Genomic DNA, 20074 nt, shown 5'->3' with positions numbered 1-20074 from the left:
CTCTACCAGCAGTATTTCAGAGCTACTTTGCCTGCAGCTCCACTCAGGCTGTGACTTTCACAGCCTGAGTGGAATTTATTCACAAAAAGCTTTATTTGCAAAACACCAGAACGTCAGAGGCCAGGTTGAGCAAAATCTTTATTGACCGAGAAGAGCAACCACAAATGATGATAGAATATACAACCCCACCAGCATGCCAGCGTTTTCATAGAAACTGTACAATGTGAAGGAATGTATGGAGCAGGAATTCATAATTATCATCAGAAGAAGAGGATGAGGAAGGAACAAACAGAAGCTTTACATCCATGTGTTTCGGTACAGTACGAGTTTGCTTCATATTTAATGTCACTGGTCAGTCATGTTTTTAAAACCTTCATTCTTCATTTAAATAGCGAGCATGTGTTTTCTCTGGTAGTGTCACCTGACTGTTCATGTCAGTTTTCCTCTGTCTGTGGGTGAGACCAGACGCCGCCGAGGTCTCCGGCAGTGGCGGCAGCAGCAGACGGCGCCTGGCTCAGCCTCCTCCACACCTGGGATCTCCTGACTGCAACCTATGAAGCGATCTGAACGAACGAGAGCGGGCTTCGGCGGGGAGGGGGACGGGGCAAACATTAAGGCAAAGTGGGGGGGGATCTAAAAATGTTTTTACCGTTGTTCTCCACGTGATCGTAGTTGGTGCTAAGGCCTCTTGGCTAAAAGAAGCAAGAGTGCCAGATTAAAATTTCTCCAATTGTTAACATTCAGTTCCCTCCGATTACAGGAAGCGTTTAGCGTGGAGGGGGCAGTGGGCGTGTGCAGAGCTGCCATTCAGTAACCTGTATAAACAGTCTCCACTACAACAGGGCTACAGGTGGTTATTCGTTGGTAGCGAGAGCGAGCCCTTCGTATACAGACTACTTGATCGCGAGCGCTGCTCGTGCACACAAGGCATGCTAAAGAAAAATTAATCGATACGTAAGGCAGCTACTTTTTATACTTTCCACTCCCTTGTTCACTTTGGCCACGCCTCCCATCTGACGGGGAGTGTGCGAGTACATTTAGGGAAGAAAGAGGCGGCGTAGAGCAGCTCTGAATGAATGTGTTTCGTTTTGTTTTTCTTTCAAGGCAGGTACTGGTAATCATATCAAAAGACAGCGAGCGAGTGGGTGAGCAAAACGAGCGTGGAGCGGTTGGCAAGCGGGCAGACGGGGAGGTGGATGCTGGGGGGTGGTGCTAAGAACAGCTGATTAACTGTGGTGTGAATACAATCACATTACACAACCATTGATACCATTATATAAAAAAGGCAAACAAAAGTTGATTGTACAGTTGCTTTTCCACATGTACTTATACTGAGAGAGGAAGACACCTTTTCGGGGGAGGTGGAGGGCAGGACTTAATCTCTTAAAGCAGTGAAAAACCGGGGGCAAAAACAGGAAGCAGAGGAGGGCGGTGGGCGTAGGAGTAAGGTGCTACTTGGCACAGCTCGGTGGGGCGCGTGAGTGCATGGACAGAGGTGGGCTCGTGCGCAACCAATGAAACGTTGAGCAGGAAGGGAGGTGATGGACGGACAGATGGGGGGTTAGGTTGCTGCTACTGCTGCTGCTACTGGTGCTGACAGAGCGGGGCGTGAGATAAGGCATGAGAGCATGAAATGCACGACAAAAACAAAGAAGGCAGAAATGGCGGTGGACGTGGCAGGGATGGGAGGAGGATGAGGAGGAAGATGGAGGAGGAGGGGAGGGGCTGAGGGAATCCCTTGCGGCCCCCCCTACACCCCCAGCTCCAAACACAAAGGCCTCTTTTAGTCTTTCCAGTCTTTCTTGATGTTCAGGTTCCACTCCCAGGACAGGTGGTCGTGCTTGTCGTCGTCAGTGAACTTGGATTTGATGACGTAGTTGCCGCGGGCCAGCAGGCCCTTGGGCGCCTCCTCCACCGTGGTCAGGAAGTCGTATTCAGTACCACGCGGCCCATAGCTGCCCACCATGTAGTCTGACTTGTCAACTGTCGACAAACGAGAGGAAACGTTAGATCTTTACATCACATTTACACGCCAACGCTCAGCTCAGACTGTGAACAACGCAGGTGTTCACAGCCTGGTAATTACCAACATGTGGGCCATGAAGACACTGCAGGTGGCTGCGAGGAGTCAGTTACCGCAAAAAAAATAAAATAACAGCTTTATAGGACGTTAAATTTTTAAATATACATGGATATATAATTATAAAAGTTTTCTATAACTTCTATAATTTATACAACTTAATCACTGTGATGGGCTGTCACTAGGTTTCACTGCACAGCAGGAGATGGAGATATTAAGAGAGGAGAGCTGGACGTCAGCCCAGCAGCAGGAATGCTCGTCTGTATGAGGGGGAGTAAGAGCAGCACTGCTAGAGCTCTGCAAAACAACAACCAGCGAGATACTCGTGTGTCAGAAACAGCAACACTCCCGTTCCTCCTCACAGAAACGAGCAGATACCCGCTATCGCCTCCACACTCTTGATCTGGAAAACCTTCGTGTGGATGTGCCATCCTGGAGGAGCTAGACTGAAATTGAATGGGCTGCAGGGAGCAGCTCATTCTTATTTTGGGGAGTGCTCTTGTTGCCTCTCCTGTGAACCTGCTGTCACTTCAATTTACACCAAAAAAGGTGAAATAGATTCACAACAGTCTAACTGCACTGACTTTGAGTCATTCTGTGATTCCCTTAAATTTTTATTAAAATAAAAATCCAATGAAATATTTTTTTTGAAAAGAAGCTAAACATGCAAAACACAAACATAGGCTTTAAAAAGAGAGTGAGTTAGCTGCTTTAGCTCAGTAGGTAAGCAGGCGAGTGCAGCAGTCCCAGCAGCTGTGTCTCTCCTCACTCTCACTCCTCACTCTTCACTGCTCCACCATCCAATAAAGACAAAAATGTTCAAATAATACTTAAAAAAGTAGTATTTTGTGAGAGGCTGTTTTCAATAACTTATAAAGCTTCAGGCCCTGAAGAAGCTCTGGATCACAGGAGGTCTCAGGATTGTTGCTTCATTGTTTGTTCAGCTTGTAACAGTGTTGTTGAGACATGAGACATCTTATCCACTTTCACTCGCCTTAATTCAGAGCTGCTGTTACATCTGTGGTTACTCAGTATTACCCATTACTCTGTGACTCAGTATCCCCTCTGTGTGCTTAAGCACTCTTTTATCTGTTTCATTGTAAGGAAAAAACTTTTAAATTTACTGATAAAGAGAAACATTTAAGTTGTGTGAGGGGTGACTGTGAGACTGAGGCCTGTACGTGTTTGAACGTAAACAAATGTGCTGTAACTGTAGCTAACGCGCCAAGGATAGACAGGATTTTTTTTAAACAAAGAGCCAAAGTAAAACTCCCAGCTTTATAATACAATTATCTGTTAAACAGGCTCATTTCCAGCTCGCTCCAAAAGAGCCTTTTTGATCCAGGAAAAACACTGATTCAACATCAGCGGCTGGCTAGATAATCAGCCCCAAACTGACATTAACAGCTCATTTAGCAAAGTAGCAGCTGTGCATGCTTGTATATAAAAAGACTGATTAGCAGCACAGCTAATGAGCCTCTGGTTGTTGTAGGCTGCTGTTTGGCTGTTAGCACATGATCAGCTTTACATGCAGGAGCTGCATCCAACCAGTAGCGCTGATCTTCAGAGGAACTGTGTCTGTAGAGACGTTTTTCACTCACTCTTCATTCCTTTCCTGAACGTCTGCTGCACGTACTTCAGCCCCGACACGATCTCCCTGTTCACCTGAGGACACAAAGACATTGCATCAGACATGTGACCGTAAGACAGATCAGTTTTGGAAAGTCTATGGCACTGTGCAAAAGTCTTAAGCTGGCCCTCATTTGTTTAAACGTTGCTTCCAAGGAGCCAGACTTTCTTCTGATTTGATCAAAAGTTCTTGAGGCTTTCTGAAGAAAGTGGTTTTTGGACATTGGCTGCTTTTCATTTTCAGTCTCTGGACATGACCTTTTTCAGAGAAATGTTTATTTTCTGTTAAACTAATTAACCCTGAACTGTGAATAATTCAAGCCTAAAAATGCACCTAACTTGAGGGTGAACCAACATTGTGTATAAATATAACATCAACTCGTTATTGGCTGCCTCTCACAGAAACAGAATTTGGTCCCATTTCTTCTATGAAACTATTAAAATGACAAGGATAACACAGTCTGACAGGCATAAAATACCATTTCTGCACCAAAAAGGTGATTCCCAACATGCTTTTAGCTGAAAACTGTTTTTTAAGCTGATAAAAAGCCTCTTTTCATCCTGTGAGCATCTACTACAATTCTCCTGCTACCGACTAATGTTTTAATGAGAGCACAGATGACCTGACACCAATTACTTTGAGATTTTGTATTTTTTGTTATTGAGTGGCTACAGATGGCTCTAAAACCTGCTTTGTAATTGTGATGTGGTTCCAGATAAATAACAATGAGTGTCTCTTGTCTTTTTGTTGCTATCTACATCGTCTGAGCCCACATTACACTCAGTGGATTCAGAGGAAGTGAGCAATATTTCCTATAGTTAATGGCAGGAAATAAATGTTTTTTAATATCAAAGCCTCACTGAGCAGCAATCTGCCAACATTGAGCTCCTGTGCCAACAATATTTCTGTAAAATGTGCCTTAGAGGATGGCTGTCGAGTCCTGTCCAGTGACCCAAACTTCACAGATTTGAAAACATCACTATCAGTGGAATAGCCGTATTTTAACATGCTCTGCAGATAACAAGGACAGATGCACTCATTTCTTAAACAGACCAGCAGCTCTCACCTTAAAGCTGATCTTTATTCTGTATTCGACTCCCTCCTTCAGGACAAAGGCCTGCTTCTTAAAGGCTTCCAGGTCTCCTGTGAGCAACAACACAGACAAATCAATATAAGGTCCAAACTTCAGTGACAGTTCACTTCAGCATTTTTTAATTTCTATCTGTTATATGGACTAGTGCCATCGATTCATTCATTCATGCAATCCTCTCACTCTCACGCTGATCAGTCTTCGCTAACTTCGCTAACCTGCTTAGCCGCGACCCTTCCTGTGTCGTGTCCTGGCTCTTTGGCCAGGCTGCTGTTACTATTATTATGGTCTTGAATTTCATTAAGCTGCTTCCCCAACAGCGACCCACAGGTCATGCAGATGGGGGAACTTGAACATCTTGGATTGTAGCTGTCGACAGCAGCCCTCCCTCTGCTGTGGAGATCCGACGTGAGCTTGACATGCAGCAGGTGGCGCTATGCTGACCTCACAAAGGCAGCAGAGGAGAACAATACCACGTCATCAGCTGCAGTCCAAGATGAGACTTACTGGAGAGGCAGCTGAATATGATTTCTCACACATAAATTAGTAAGTAAAAGATTTGCATATAAAAGCTGGTAAAAAGTGAGAGCTAGACAGGCTGCAGGGCACAGAGCTGTTAGGACATCAGATTTCACTTCACAGTGACTTTGTTTATTTGTTATTGTCTCTTTTGGCAAAAATGAAATTAAAAATAAATTTAAAACACAAATGCATGAAGGTGTAAAAATCAATAAATCATATAAAATCAAAAAGGTAAAATTACACAATTATCTAAAATACTGCGTTTTTATTAACTGACACAATGTTGATATTTCACAGCACAGCTGTACTGAGTGCACAGTTACCACCAAAGTACTTGTGACGCTGTGAGAATCCAGGAGCAAAGCACACATGTCTTTACCCTCATGTTTCAATCTTAAAGAGTCACTGAACACATGTTATCGTAGCTCCTGTAAACATCCACTAACATCGTTTCACTCTGTAGACCTCTACACAAACATTACTGTGAGATAAGTAGGTGTTAATTATAATGCAGATCGTCTCTTTTAGATCACAATCGTGAGATAAAGCTCACGAGTACAAACTGAGCTGCTTCTATTCTGAGGACTCGCATACTGCTGCATACAGTGAGCTCCCACTTTAGCCTCTAAGCTTTTATTTTACATCTAGTTTACATTCTGGCAAGCTGGAAATAAAACAGTGTATGACCTTAGATTTTAGTACCGAGCTGCTGACTGTGACTGTAACGAGTGGATCAAACTTGGAGGTTAATCGACCATAAACAATTTAAAACTGCTTTTAATTAGAGACGTCAGGCTGTTTCACCAAAACAGGATGAAAACGTCACCAAAGCATCTTGTCTTCTGTTTTAAACGATGTGCACCTTTTACCTTTACAGTAGCACCTTCTTTTGTTATCTACCCCTTCCTGAAAGCACAGACCCAGCAGCTGACTAGTCAGATGTTGTTAGCAATGTTCCCCACAGAGTGACATGGCCTGAAAGCATTTACATGGAAACCACGATGGGAGCTCTTCAAATGATCTAAATACTGAGGAAAGCTGCTTCGGTGCTTCCTTTATTGCCTCCCTTAGCAGAGCATACACTGGCGAACAGTTCATGGCGAAAACACCATCTACTACTAACAGAGAGTCTTGTTAAAAGCACAAGTTACACTGGATCACTTCTCTAGATGGAAGTGTCCTAATGTCTTAACAAACGTGCTTTTTTCCTGTATACACTCTGTGTCTCTGTGCTGTCCTCCTCTATCCTGTTCTACTGTTACTCTAGTACAGAAAACAAAGCTAAGATTAAAAATGTGCAGAACATAAGTGATTAAGAGAAGAGGAGACACAGGAGACATTTTTGGACAAGGAAAGCTTTTGGTCTAGAGAAAGTAAAGTTATTAGTTGTCATACTTCTAAGCTACAAGCCTGTCGAGCAAAACACAATCCAACACCTGAATCAAACGCATATATGAGGCTCAGTATCGTGCTCAAGGACACTACATCAACTGGCAACTTAATAACTGACCTTCTGATTGGTACTGCTTAAAATCACCCACTAATCCGTAAACCACTAATTTAATTATATCTGAATTTAAAGGAAAACCTCTGTAAAATGTTTTTTTGGGAAGTTCAGTAATTTCTTGTTTGTTTGTTTTTTAATTACACTCTTAAATAATCCAGATTATAACAGTTTCAGTTTTTTGCCTTAATCACGCCGCCCCGCGTGATATATTTACATCCCTCCCTTTGTTTCCTACAATCAGTGAGTCCTCAGGACACTAAAATCATCTGGCATTCCCCGTGGGAGCTGACTGCCATGCTGACCGTTGCTGCCCTGTTGTTCCCAGGCCTCTAAAAAAAGGCTTTTAAACTGAGCTGTTTCTAGTATTTTCTTGCTGAGTAGAGTGTGTCCTCCTCTTCCTTTGAGTCCTCTTAAATCCAAGCTTCACAAGAAACCAACAACAAAGAAGGAAGTGAGCCCAAACAGACTCAAACTTCTGCAGAAACTAAGAAATATTTTAAAGTTCAGAAAGTTATTGTTCCAGTTTTATTTCCTGCTCCTGAACTAATCTTTGCTTCTTCTGCTTTTCCTTCTTCATCCTGCAAGCTTCTTTTTATCACAGTCTCTGTGATCACAGAAGTAAGAGTCTTTTTGGGCCAATTTGTAAGTCATTTGAACCCGAAACTGTGAGGGCGCGTTTTATCATCAACCTTATTAAACGTTTTGGTTCCTTGCATAAGAGGAGAAATGACTGTGCCATGAAATATCTTAAAAATATTAGTTTCAGGGACTTTTTATTGAAAAACAAAACATGTTTTATCTCCAAATACAAACACAATGGGGACAATTCTTTTTAACGTCTCCTGGGGGGTTTGCCTTAACAGAGTTAAATTCATGACAGAGTATTTCTTAAGCCTGACAATATTCAGCTTTAAGGACAGACACATGGGCATATCTGAGGGCTATCTGTGACTTTAAACTAGAATTAATGGCAGGATTTTTGAAAAAGTCACAATCAGTCACACTGGACTATTGCGCCTTTATTTACCGAGTGGACAGTCACAACTTTATCTGAGAAAGCAGTAAAAGCTGCAACGAGGAACAGGACAAAATGTCCTGGACTGATCCAAATCTAGGCCAGCTGGGCCCAAAGCTGCTCCAGAGGAGTGAGAAGATGCAGTTCAGACTTACAAGATTATAAAACTCTGGAATATTTTGCATTAACTTTTAAATTAGTGCCACGAATTTAAAAACTAAATCCAGTTGCTGTAGTTTGTCCATTTCTCTCTGCATCTGGGATGTGTCGGTAAATCTTATTAGTAGCAGATTCAGACCTTCACAGAGTAAGTGCTGCTGGATGGAATTATAATAGGCAGAGTCTGTACTGGGGGTGCAGGACAAACACTTCTGAGAGCTATGAAACAGGATGAAAATGATTTGAAAGAAAATAATGGAGTCCCCCACCACCACCACTGAAGGAGATTTACTGGCCCATGAGAGAAAAAAGGCATTTTATTTATTTTATAGATGGGAGCCGGGAAATTAATTTTCCCAAGGGGCAACATGTGAAACTGGGACCGTTGGACGGCTGCACCAATAACACGAACTCAAAGAACCTGCTTGATATTAATTTTGTCTCTCTTATTAACTGTTATGGTTACGGGTCGATTTTACAATAAGGCAACAATAATGTATTCGTAGTAACCCCAGATTACCGTATTTTTTATTTAATAAAACATCGATATTTGGTGTCCCTGTATTGATACAATACCACAACATGATACAAAATATCGCGATACTATCCAGTATAGATTTTTCACCCCACCCCTATTTGTTTGTGAGTTTGTCTCAGCAGTTTGCTTCACAGGTGAGCTCAGCACTCTGAATGAACTCTAGGATGCTCAATTATATCCTCTCATATTTACAATTATTTTGGTGTGGTTACTCAAGAAACTTGAAAATATCTTGCATATACTGAACTCATCAGCAGATTCCTCTAACTTTAAACAAAATAAAAATTGAAAAAATAACTGAGGTGGAGATGCTGGCGGGACACCGAGTTATCCAGGTACTCCTTGAGTCACACACACAAATGTTTTTTTCACATTGCCAACCACGATCCCTGCCAGCCTGCCTCTGCAGCAGGTGCACAAGGGTATGAAGAAGGTGCCCAGGCAGCTGGGAAATAGCAAACAACTGAAAACCTAAAGCAGTGGACCAGAAGAGACAAACCCAGAGACAAACATAACTGCGGGCCACTTATTAATAATCCTTCCCCAGGTTCCCCTACGGCAGGGGTCAGCAACCTTTAAGAGCCAAAGAGCCATTTGGACCTGGTTTCCACGCAAAAGAAAACACTGGGAGCCGCAAATACTTTTTGACATCTAAAATGAAGATAACACTGTAGATATGGTTTTTTACCTTTATGCTTTGTGTGAACAACTAAGGTGTGTTGCTTATGAAATCCATGAAGTGCTACAGAGAAAGTTACATTTTATTTATGTAATTAACACATTTTGAACTCTTAAAGAAATACAACAAAAGGAAAGACACCCAGCTGAACTAAAATGATCCATGTAGCAAACAAAAACTGTTGTGAGCCGCCACCCTCATATCGCCTTTGGGCTTTTGGAGCCTTGACCTGACTTTTAAAAAGTAATTGGAAAAAAAGCACTATGCTGCTAAAAAATGAAAAATAGATATTTGCAAAATTCTGCTTAAATATGTATTTTACTTGGTTAATGTGTGTGGCGGGGCGTGGTCTGCAGCGCTGCTGCAGGGGAGGCGGACGCACCTGAGCGGCACCCGCAATCAGGCCCCACCGCCTTAACGTCTGTGCTCTCTATGCTGTTGTGTTGGTGTGTGTCGGGCTGTGAGCTGAAAAGCTACAGCCGGTTGTATGCGTACAGCAACCGTGTGTGTAAAGTGGTCAATAAAGAGATGCTGAAAAGCGTGTTCATGGAAACATCGTCGGGTCTGCCGTGATATGTTTACAATGGGACTCCTGAACCTCTGCGCCTATCCCATATGCGCACAGCGTCTGCAAATCGGGGCTGTACGAAGTCACTTTCATCTTTACGCAGGACTGTAAGCTGTCATCTGTGAGGCGTGAGCGGTGTTTGTTTTTAACATAGTTCACGGTGGAGAACAGCCGCTGACATAATGTGAATCCGAAGATCCATAATTGGCCTACCTGGGGTTGAAAGTCTCGATAAATGCACGGCGTTTCAGCGGGTATACCGGCTTCCGCGAGTGTGACGCTTAATTTGAGCGATGAAAAAATAATAGAATTTTATTTTTATATTTCAATATCACAATAATCTTCCAATTTAGAACTACAAGTTAAAAAAGGACTAACATAAATAAAATATACTTCAGCTAAATACTTCTAATTTATTTTCCCAAACCACGCGGAGCCGCACTATAAGGACTAAAGAGCCGCGTGCGGCCGACCCCTGGTCTACGGAAACCTGTAGGAACAACAGTTCCAATATGGCGCCATTAGTTATCAAACACTGAATGTTGGGGTTCAATCAGAAACTTCTACTTGATTTCTGCCTGAACACAGACTCACCACAGAGGTCCAGGACCAGTGGATCAGGAGCACTATCACAGACCAAACTCATCCGGATCACCTGGACGTTGGGAACATTGGGATCTGAGACAGGATCAAAGAAACAGGTGATTCAGTACAGACATAGCAACGTTTTCATACTACCCAGATTACTGCTGGCTGCTCCACAGTTTATATTCATAACTTTAAAATGTCTTTAAGGATAAATAAAAGTCATTTTCACATGCAGTCTGCTTAACCCAGACATTTATAGGAGGTCTGCATGTGATGTAAAAATCAGCTACGAGTTTGAAGTGTTTGAACTCAGGGGAGCTGAAATCAGGACAGGCTGCTGTAGTTGGGACAGATTCTGCATTAATTACTCTTCAGTTTGTTCTCAGTCAACAATTCAAACTTTTCTCCTCACAGCAGGAAGCGTACGGATCATCAGTGTTTGACTAGGTCACAGGTTACTATAAAGACATACAACTCCAGCTTAGTCCTGGTTTTTTTAATAAAATGCACAATGCATCAAATGGGGTGTAACAGTTCAATGACAAACCGAAAATAATAAAAACATCTGCTTTATGGTAACACAGCACCATCTTCCTGCACTGTGATACCTACAGGGACCTCTTATGTATTGTTGAAGCAGTGAACAAGAAACACATCAGAGTAATGGACTTTGTTTATCATTAAATCAAATAAACATATTTTTTCTGTTTTTAATTAATCACTTCTAAAGAAAAACCGAGGTATAATTTGAACTGTGGTTTTGCAGAACCGTTACACACACACACACACACACACACACACACACAGTGTATTACCAGCCTCAGAGATCCCAGGGCCAAGCAGGGCTTCCTTATATTTGCGTAGGCTTTCGTCATCCTTATCCAGCTCATGGATCTCCTTCACTGACTTCTGGGCTGGAGGTTTGTAGTTCACTGGCTCTGGCTCTTCATTTTCAGCGGCGATAGCTGCTAGCTGCTCCGTAGTCACGTCATCGTCAGCCATGTCTGGAGAGGGGAAAAAATGTGAGTGACGGTATAGTGAGCATAGAAAGAAAGCAGGTGGGCAGACGTCCTATATTCTTACTAACACTTGTCTCTTGGGGAGCCAAGTGTTTTGTTGTAAACAAAAAGACAAACTCTGCTGTGTTTAGCATTTTATGTCATCTAATCTCATTTCTTTGAAGTAGTAATAATGAGAGGAGAGTCATGAACGAGGTGTCAAGCATCCCATGATGCAGTTATTTAGGTCATATGAAAACAACTGTGTTCCCCTGGCATGGCAGACATGAGTCTGGTCTTTTTCACCTCTATTACATTCATCCAAGCAACAGCTTCACAACAGTGTACACCGCAGATGTCGTGTATATTTGTTTTTCTCAGTGATGTTATCAGGGAAGATTGTCAAGGATAACAAGAACAAGGAATAACATTTCTTTTGTCCTCATAAACCTCCAAATAAGGAAACCTTCTCATTTATGTCAGGAAAGCAAGTTGATCAAGTTAATCTGATGCAGAGACAATGGGTTTGTGTTTCATTTGCACAGAAACTAACTGTGTTCCCGTTTTAAGGAGGCTAATGCCAAAAAAATTTCCACTGCTCAAACGCACAGTGTAACAAAAGCAGGAAGAGCTGTGCTTGGACCGAGAGTCTTAAAGCTCACATTAAAGCCCCCACTCCCACCCACAGCAAAAGAGAAAAAAACACAGGGCCTGAATGCACCACTGGCAGTCTACCATACATTGCTTACAATTACACTTTAGTGCTGGTTGTTTATCTTTAATCACTTAAGAGCAGCCACTTTGATGTTGTAAATAATTACAGGAGCATTTTTTAAAAAACCTAAAGAGCAGCTCTGCACACAACGAACTCTCAGTAATGTGGAAAAACCAGCAGAGAGAATTCAGGACGTAAACTCTCTTTGCTCAGATGCAGTGACTCTACTGCTTCACAGGGCTGCTCCATTATGGCAAAAAACATCCATGCCTAGACTAGACATTTAAAAGAATGTCAAGCGCATGAATGGAGCCATTTGAGGTGGTCCGGGCATCTGAACAGGACGCCTCCTGGACAACTCCAACTTCGAGAGGTGTTTCGGAGACATAGGAGGAGAATTTAAGAAACAAGATGTATTTACTGAACTTATAATATTTTACAGGGGATTTTCTTAGGATTTATGTACAATTTCAATAAAATGTTTTATTTAATAAATAGATAAATGTAAGAAATAAAGGGGTACACAGCTGTGGTGGAGGACAGGTTATGGTTATGACATAGGGAGTACTCTTAAGGGAAACTTCTGGTCCCTGCCAGCCTGCAGCCTCTACTGCAGGATGTTTGTGGTAGATATTGGACCTGCCCACCTCAGAAGCCCTGCATTAACAGCCACAAAGACAGTGATAGAAAACAGTTAAGAGTTTGGGTGAGGGATGCTGGCAGGTGTACTCATTTGTCTTTCTTCTAGAACATGTTCGCCTATGGAAATTTGTTAGTTTTTCTCCTTCCAGACAGACCAGGTTTTTCCGTCATCTTGGTCAAAGATGAACACGAGTGAGTCCGAGCTTTCAGGGAGGGGCGAAAGCTCACTGCTGTACAGGAAAAGGATCAAAACAGAGCCGATGTGTTTCCTCTGACTATAAAAGTTAGTGAAATAATGTCAATATGCACCATGATCGTTTTAGTCACTATACTCTTGATTTTTTTATAATCCGTTCTTATTTATTAGGTGATATTTAACTAGGCTGGACTTTACACATTTTTCACAACTGATAAAAAAAAATTAACTGCTAAGTCAACATCACTGTAATCTGCTTCAGTTAGTTCAACAATACAGCAAACGTAGCTGTGAACTAATTGTACCTCCATCTCCACCCAGCAGTGCTCAGCCAGCAGTGTTTAATACCTCCATGACATTCGTTTACATTTCAGCAGCAACAGATGGATTAAATGCTTCGAGTCTCCACCCTCAGATGCAACACTGTGTAAACTGTGGCTGTAACTAAAAGACTGGAAGTTTGAAAAGAACTGTGGATAATGCAAATGTCCCAAATTATTTTAGTGATTAGTGATTTTTGTGATACAAATCGTAAGTTTGAGTTTGTCTCCATACCTCTCTCTTCTCTTATGAACTGCCTAAACTAGCAGGCATCATAGAAATGTCTATAAGCAGCACAGACGTGAACTATGCGAGGAGCCGCAGCCATAAACATGCCTGAGCAGGAGCCAAAATCCTGCTCAAATTTTCCTCTTTTCTATTCCTTACAAATGCACCATTATATATACACAATTTCTTGAACCTGAAGGAACCAAAAACGTGTGACTAAAGTAAGACTTCAAGAACATCTGCAAAATGTGATTATTAGCTGCTGGTTGCACAAATTCTCCTTTATCAAGCAGAGCCTTTAAACACCAAACTTTTATTTTACTGAGGTCAAGTTCATGTTGTGACTTCAGATATACCTTCCACTCAATAAAAATAAAATGCATTATTAGAGCCATGTACAGTAATTTAAAAAAACAACAACAACACTGTTTGTTTAATGCAATCTTCATCTGAGTTCATGTTTTGCATAACTAAATTGCAGATTAAACTGAGGTAAAATTTAGATCACGGTTACTCGACGAGGAGTGAAACTCCTGGCATTAACTCTTTGCTTTTTATTTATATTTTTGGTTTGCATGGTCTCCCTGTTACGATATTCTTCCAAAAGCTAAATATTTTTTCCCACTGACCACCTGGGCAAGTACATCAGTCTTTTACTGGTAGCTTGTATATTTTATTGTCTCACAAAAGGCTAATTTAATCCCTTTATATACTGCTATCTTATTCTGTGAGACCATATAATAATTTATTAGTAGATTTAAATATTATATATTTAAAAAAAATAAAAAATGTGTGCAGTGGAGTAAACTACCCCTTTACGTTAAGTACCCCTCTTTAGACTTACCCTGCTGCTATAAAGAGAGACTGGCTGCTGTCAGCCTGCAGCAAAGTTTACATGAAATCTGCCAGATTTAAAGCTCTAGTTGTTTATCTTCAGCTTTCATTTCATCCTCTTTTTAATGTACGTGTGTTGCCGCTGTTCTGCCCTCTAAGGTCAAAGTCATCAGTGACAAACCCCACCCTCACCTTCACTTTAACTGTAGGAAAATCTCAATTTACTTTATTCTCCAAAGTTTGGTCAATCGGGCAACACAGAAAGTGATCATACTGACACAGTTTTACGCAAAGTGTGAGCCTAAAGAGCCGTGCTGATGGGCAGTCAGCAGTTTTTTTCATAATGTGGAAAACTGATGTGTTATTTTTCTTCAGCTCAGTTTTATAACTGATGGTTGGATGGTTCAATAAATGTGTACTTAAACTTTGTTACACTGAGGCTCTGTTTAATCAGAAGGTCAGTGGATTGATTTCCTCCAGTCCATCTGCTGAAGATACCGAACCTCGAGTTGACCCTGATGCATCCATCGGAAGGTCAGAAGGTGTGTATGTGTGTGTGTGTGTGTGTGTGTGTGTGTGTGTGTGTGTGTGCACGCATGTCAGATAAAAAGTGCTGTATGAATGTGTGTGTGTGTGATTAGGTGAATGAGGCATTTTGAGTGCACAAATTAAGCAGAAAGGTGCTATATGAGTACCAGTCCATTCAACATTTAAGAGAAAGGGGAAACAATCTACAACTGTCCACTTTAGCTCATACTGGGCTGAATGTAACCTAACTAAAATAAATTGGCCACCCCTGATTTTGACCTTGAGTTCCACTTTGAGTGAGCTGTCAACCACACAAGTCAAGTGAATAAATTTTAGGATATTCACTTTGTATTTTTATTAATAAAAGCACAAATGTACCACTGCCTGCTCAGCTGCTTTTTCTCCACAAAGTGAGGATAAAATATTTCTATTTAACCTAATATGATTACATTTGGACAACTGAAGATGTTTTCATGAGGAATAAGGACACCTGTAACGTCAATACCTCACGGGATTAGCACAGGTCTGAAATATGGAACAGTCACATTTTCAGAAAGTAGAAGTTACCTTTCAAACGAACTATCGTGCATGCGTTTAAGCACTACGGTTCTCCTGTCACAAGCTTTTCCATTTGAGCAAACAATCAAGGAAAAAAGTTAAAAATGTAATATCTGGCAAGCTGATAAATGTATTTTACAATTAAATAAATTGTTATAATAATATTTGTGCTTTTATTTGCAGAAAGCTAAAAAAATCCCATGTTTTATGAATTGTAAAAAAAAAAAAAAAAAGTATCCTCGTGTGTTTTCACTTTCAACACTTCACGTGCTCTCACAGGACATGATGTAAGAAGTTAATAAAAGTGATATTAAGAAGACTCCCCTTGTGCTGTCATGCCAAATATTAACATTAGGACATTTCATTAGTGGACTAGAACCCAGTTTGACAGACTCGCCCCACACAACCTTCAGCAGGCTCACAAACAGGACGGGAAGCTTAAAGAAACTTCAATTTCACAAACAGAGGAAGCATGCGGGAGCCTGTAGCCTCATCAGTGCAGTGTGTCACTAACGTTTACATCCTCTGTTTGGTCTTGGGTTCTTTTGGGTTCATCTATTTTTGTATCAAACACTAAGAACAACAACCTGCAGGGCAACAGCCAATCCAGACTCTTACCCCTGCCGGCCTCACACAAACATTAGTAACAAATAAATACAGAATTTAATAGAGACATGGAGGTTTCTGCCTGCTGTAATTTTGAGCAGCAATATAATTTAAATTACCGGCGACTGGTGCTACCCCTTTGTTGCCTTGTTCTTAGGTTATCGCATTCACAAGATTTTCAGAAAATTTGACCTCTGACCTTCAGGTTGAATTTACTGAGATATGCAGATAGATAATACCTATAGTAATAATTTGAAGCTCCGAGGTCGCCTCATTCTCGAGTTATCGCATTCACAAACTTAGGTGTCCGTACTGCCTGCCCGCACGGCAGGGCGACAACAATACCCTGCAAACAACAATGTTTTGCTCATGGACGATGATGTCAGGGATCAACGATGGTCAAGGTTAATGTTTGTTATGCATTTTTGTGCATGTTAGTCAGCGACCGTGTGCGTGTTTATGTGTCTGTCTGTTTAATGCCGTCTGTAATTGCTTTTTAAAGAAGCATCCAGATGTGACAACATGTTCAGAACCTGCCGACGGCTTACATGTTAATAATTACTGTTAATAATAATTTACTATCCAAACTAACAGCCCCACGTCAGTGCTTTAAAGTTTTATGGACCCCATGTATAGTTTTACTGACCTGCAAGATAAAAAAAATAAAAAACCTTTTATTTGTTTTTTTTTTAAACTATAAATACAATTTAATTTAATGTGTATGACACTATTTACGTTTTATATTCATCTAAATCTGAAAAACAATGTTACAAAAGCCTTAAAATAAATCTAGTCTAGTACACCCTGGGCTGCTGCCAGTTTCATTAATTAAGTTAACCGTTAATGTGCATAAATAGGCTTTTATTCTAACTTCTATAGCTTTAACGTGGATTTTTCTCTGTGTAAGGCAAACGGTGGCGTATGCGAGGAGCTGAAAGTTTGCTTTACGTCATGTTTGCGCTGGTTGTTGATGTGGATAGATGAAGGACTCACACCAGCTGTTTATCAGAAAGGTTTTAATAGTTTTGGACCAGAGAAACATGTTTTTCTTTCACTGCGGCTGAGTTCACTTTCTCGGTAACAGCGCCACTTCCCCGCTTTTCACCACGTGTCTGTAGACAGACTGTGGCTCCATGTTAAACTGTGACAGCATCATCTCCACAGCTGCTGTTTTGTTTTCAGTCTTTTTGTTGAGAAATGTAGCAACTACCTGGCCTGAATCTTCTAATACTCCACGTCACTATTTCATGTCTATTTTAGTCACAAACGTGGATGACATGCTTGTGCTTACAAAGCACTGAAGCAAAGAAGTTCCATTGAGGATTTTATGTAATCAAGTGGTTTGCATTAATCAATAAATCTGGATAATTTTCCTCAAATACTAACATATAAGAAAAATCTGAGCCTGACCTACACAAAAACTGGGAATATAAAATGTCTTGTAGGAGCAGTCGAAAATAAGTGAGCCAAACTCTTCTCAGCTTTGAGGTGAACATCTTAAGCAACTACCAATGTGAGCGAATTATACCACTGATTGATTTATCACTGGGTGGTAAATACATTAGTGGGTTACCTAAGCAACCAGCGTCTGCCATATCCACCAATGCAACCAACAACCTGGACACAATGAGCAAATATATGTGAACCAAGCTTCATAGCTGCTACTATCTAACCATTTATTATAAAATAAAAATCTTCTGACAACTTCTTTCTTTACAGCTTTTGTAGAGTTGGAAGTACAGACTCACCTCCTTGTATTATTAATGTGTAATTTATTTGCCAAAGAGAAATTATAAAATATATTAAATTATATTTTGTTATTCGTCTTTTGCATTTATTGAATTTCTTTCTTTTTTCATCCACTGGGGTTTTTAAGTAGTCTAAATGTGTTCTGTTAGTGGACCAATAGTAGCACTGAGGAGAGAATGATTATGGGGACCTGCATTAACTGCGCACCCACCTTACCAAATCTGTCAACACTCCTGTTTTTCCCAGTTTCTCCCATATTTTAGGACCATCCACAACAGCCTCACATTTTAAAGCTTTTAATGTTTTCTGTGTTTATCTAATATTGCACAAGCTGCCAGACTGTCTATGAAACAGTCTACGCATAGAATGCATAAAAACTGCATGCTATTTCAGCACATCTGTCAAAACAACCTGATTCTCATTGGTCCAATCTCAGCGCAGACAAACCAGGTAAGGGTTAAACAAACTAACTGCTACCTTAGCTGTTTGACTACTTTAAGTCTCTTTAGTGCAAAGATTCAGTAAAGAGCGATATATCTGGCTCTTCATACGTGCTTAGCAGGGAATTATTAAATTTGGTACAGTTAGAAAGAAATTAAATCAAATTGAGCTTTATAACACATTAAGGTAGTCGTTAACAAGGTATAAATGAAACATTAAAAACAAAAATGGCGCCCTCTTTCAACCAAAGTAGTGTCACTGGCTTCCTCCTGGTTATGCTAACTTAATAAATCAAAGTTATACCGTGTCACCAAAACAGTTTCTCACATCACAGTCAGGTGAATATGCTACAACAGGTAAACTGAAAGTCTCCAGATCTCCAGAAAGTCTTATGATTTCCAAATGTTGCAGCATTTCCTTTTGTATGATCTGAGAAGATCTGAGGTCCTGTATCGATTCGACATCATTGAAATGGCGGCACACTCATGTTCAATTAAGCCATGATGCACGCCATACACAAGCCAACAGTTTGTTAACAGCTGAAAGGGAATCCAGCTACATTCAAGAACAGCAAAGAGGGGGGATGAGATGCTCCAAGGGAGTAGCTGTGTCTGCTGCTTTAAAAAAAAAGAAAGACTTTCACTGTGGGGGCGTGAGTTTATTTCTCTGCTGTGAAAATGTTAACGCCAACAAGTAAAAAGTCAACAAACCGGCGCCAAAGTGCCATTACATCTATCTGACCTTCATAACGGGCAGCCTGTTAATGAGTAACTCCATGTCCAAAGAATTTAAGTTTTGTTAAAGTGTAATAGAGGCTAACAGATGATTATTTATTATTTAGGTTCATCATCAAATCATTTCAAACTCTATACACACCTGACAGAAGAATGAACCTATATAAACCTATATAAAGGCTCACTTATAAAATAATAAGAAACAATAATAAGACTCTAATATATCATGTAATCTCTAAATCGTATACATTTTTGTTCATAAACTAGTTCTTGGAAGGTCTGACTGTCATTTTGTCGTTTGTAATCTAGATAAATCTAATCCCAGATGAACAGAGTAACAATAACATACATTAAAAACAAAGTGTAACTGTTCTTTTTGTGGGGCTTTTTTAACGTATTGATCTCTAACTAACACACAGAATTAATAGTTCGTTGGTCAAAGTGTGCTATTGTTTGCCTTAGGCAGGCATATAAACACAAAGACTTTCAGAGTTTCCTATATTTATTTTTCCTGCATTAAATTAAATTATATACAAAACAGCTCTTTCAATGAAATTTAATGAACGCATGTTTATTTTAAAGATAATATCACTGATCTTTGCAAATTTTCCTCAATTATGTAATATCCGCGAGAGAACCCAGATGAACCGCAGCTGCCATGGTGATAAAATAGTAAATATATGTCATTATTAGCCGGCTAACAAACCTCCATTTGACAGCACGCCAGTTTACTCACGCCACTGGTTCATTAGCCTGAACGATTAAACTCATTAATACTGAACAATGTGGCTCAACTTTTCCTGCCGCCGACCCCCCCTCTCACGCAGGGTGGGACTGAGGAGAGAGACAAGTGGCTAGCTCGTTAACCGCTGGGAACAATTCAGCCGAGCTAACCGGAGCCTGCAGCTAACATTAGCATGACAAGTTATCATCAGCTGACGGGAGCGGGCGCGACAACGGAGCGGCTTCACGGACGCGCGCCGGTTATGGTTGCTCTAGAGAGGGCGTTAGAAGCTGTCTTCGAAGCTGGAGACGCTTACCTTTAAATTAAATGCAGTAGTGTTTTCAGGAGCCTTTGCAGTAAGTGCGTTCGTTGCTCTCTGGGATCTCCTGCAAGTATGGCGAACAAGGGGACGGCGCCGCCCCGT

General features: G+C 40.8%; 1 protein-coding gene across 1 annotated transcript; it reads right to left on the bottom strand.

Annotated features, from left to right (window-relative positions):
* Positions 1-119: 119 nt before the first annotated feature.
* Positions 120-20074, bottom strand: LOC134629543 (rho GDP-dissociation inhibitor 1-like). Its single transcript, XM_063476960.1, has 6 exons — positions 19967-20074; positions 11192-11380; positions 10383-10466; positions 4777-4853; positions 3682-3745; positions 120-1983 (listed from the first exon to the last, which is right to left on the bottom strand). Exons 2-6 carry the CDS (start codon positions 11376-11378, stop codon positions 1784-1786), a joined length of 612 nt encoding a protein of 203 aa, XP_063333030.1. The 5' UTR covers positions 11379-11380; positions 19967-20074; the 3' UTR covers positions 120-1783.

Source organism: Pelmatolapia mariae, linkage group LG6, assembly GCF_036321145.2.
Source record: "Pelmatolapia mariae isolate MD_Pm_ZW linkage group LG6, Pm_UMD_F_2, whole genome shotgun sequence".
Taxonomy (NCBI): Eukaryota; Metazoa; Chordata; class Actinopteri; order Cichliformes; family Cichlidae; genus Pelmatolapia; species Pelmatolapia mariae.
The sequence above is the reverse complement of the archived record's forward strand: the minus strand, read 5'-3'. Positions and strand labels throughout refer to the sequence as shown.

Bases quoted from the DNA above. Each gene is read 5' to 3' on its own strand.
- LOC134629543 (XM_063476960.1), bottom strand. From the start codon at position 11,378: ATGGCTGACGATGACGTGACTACGGAGCAGCTAGCAGCTATCGCCGCT. The intron at 10,467-11,191 runs GTAATACACTGT...ATCCTGTCTCAG, and splicing joins CCCTGGGATCTCTGAGGCTG to ATCCCAATGTTCCCAACGTC. The intron at 3,746-4,776 runs GTGAGAGCTGCT...TTGTGTCCTCAG, and splicing joins GAATAAAGATCAGCTTTAAG to GTGAACAGGGAGATCGTGTC.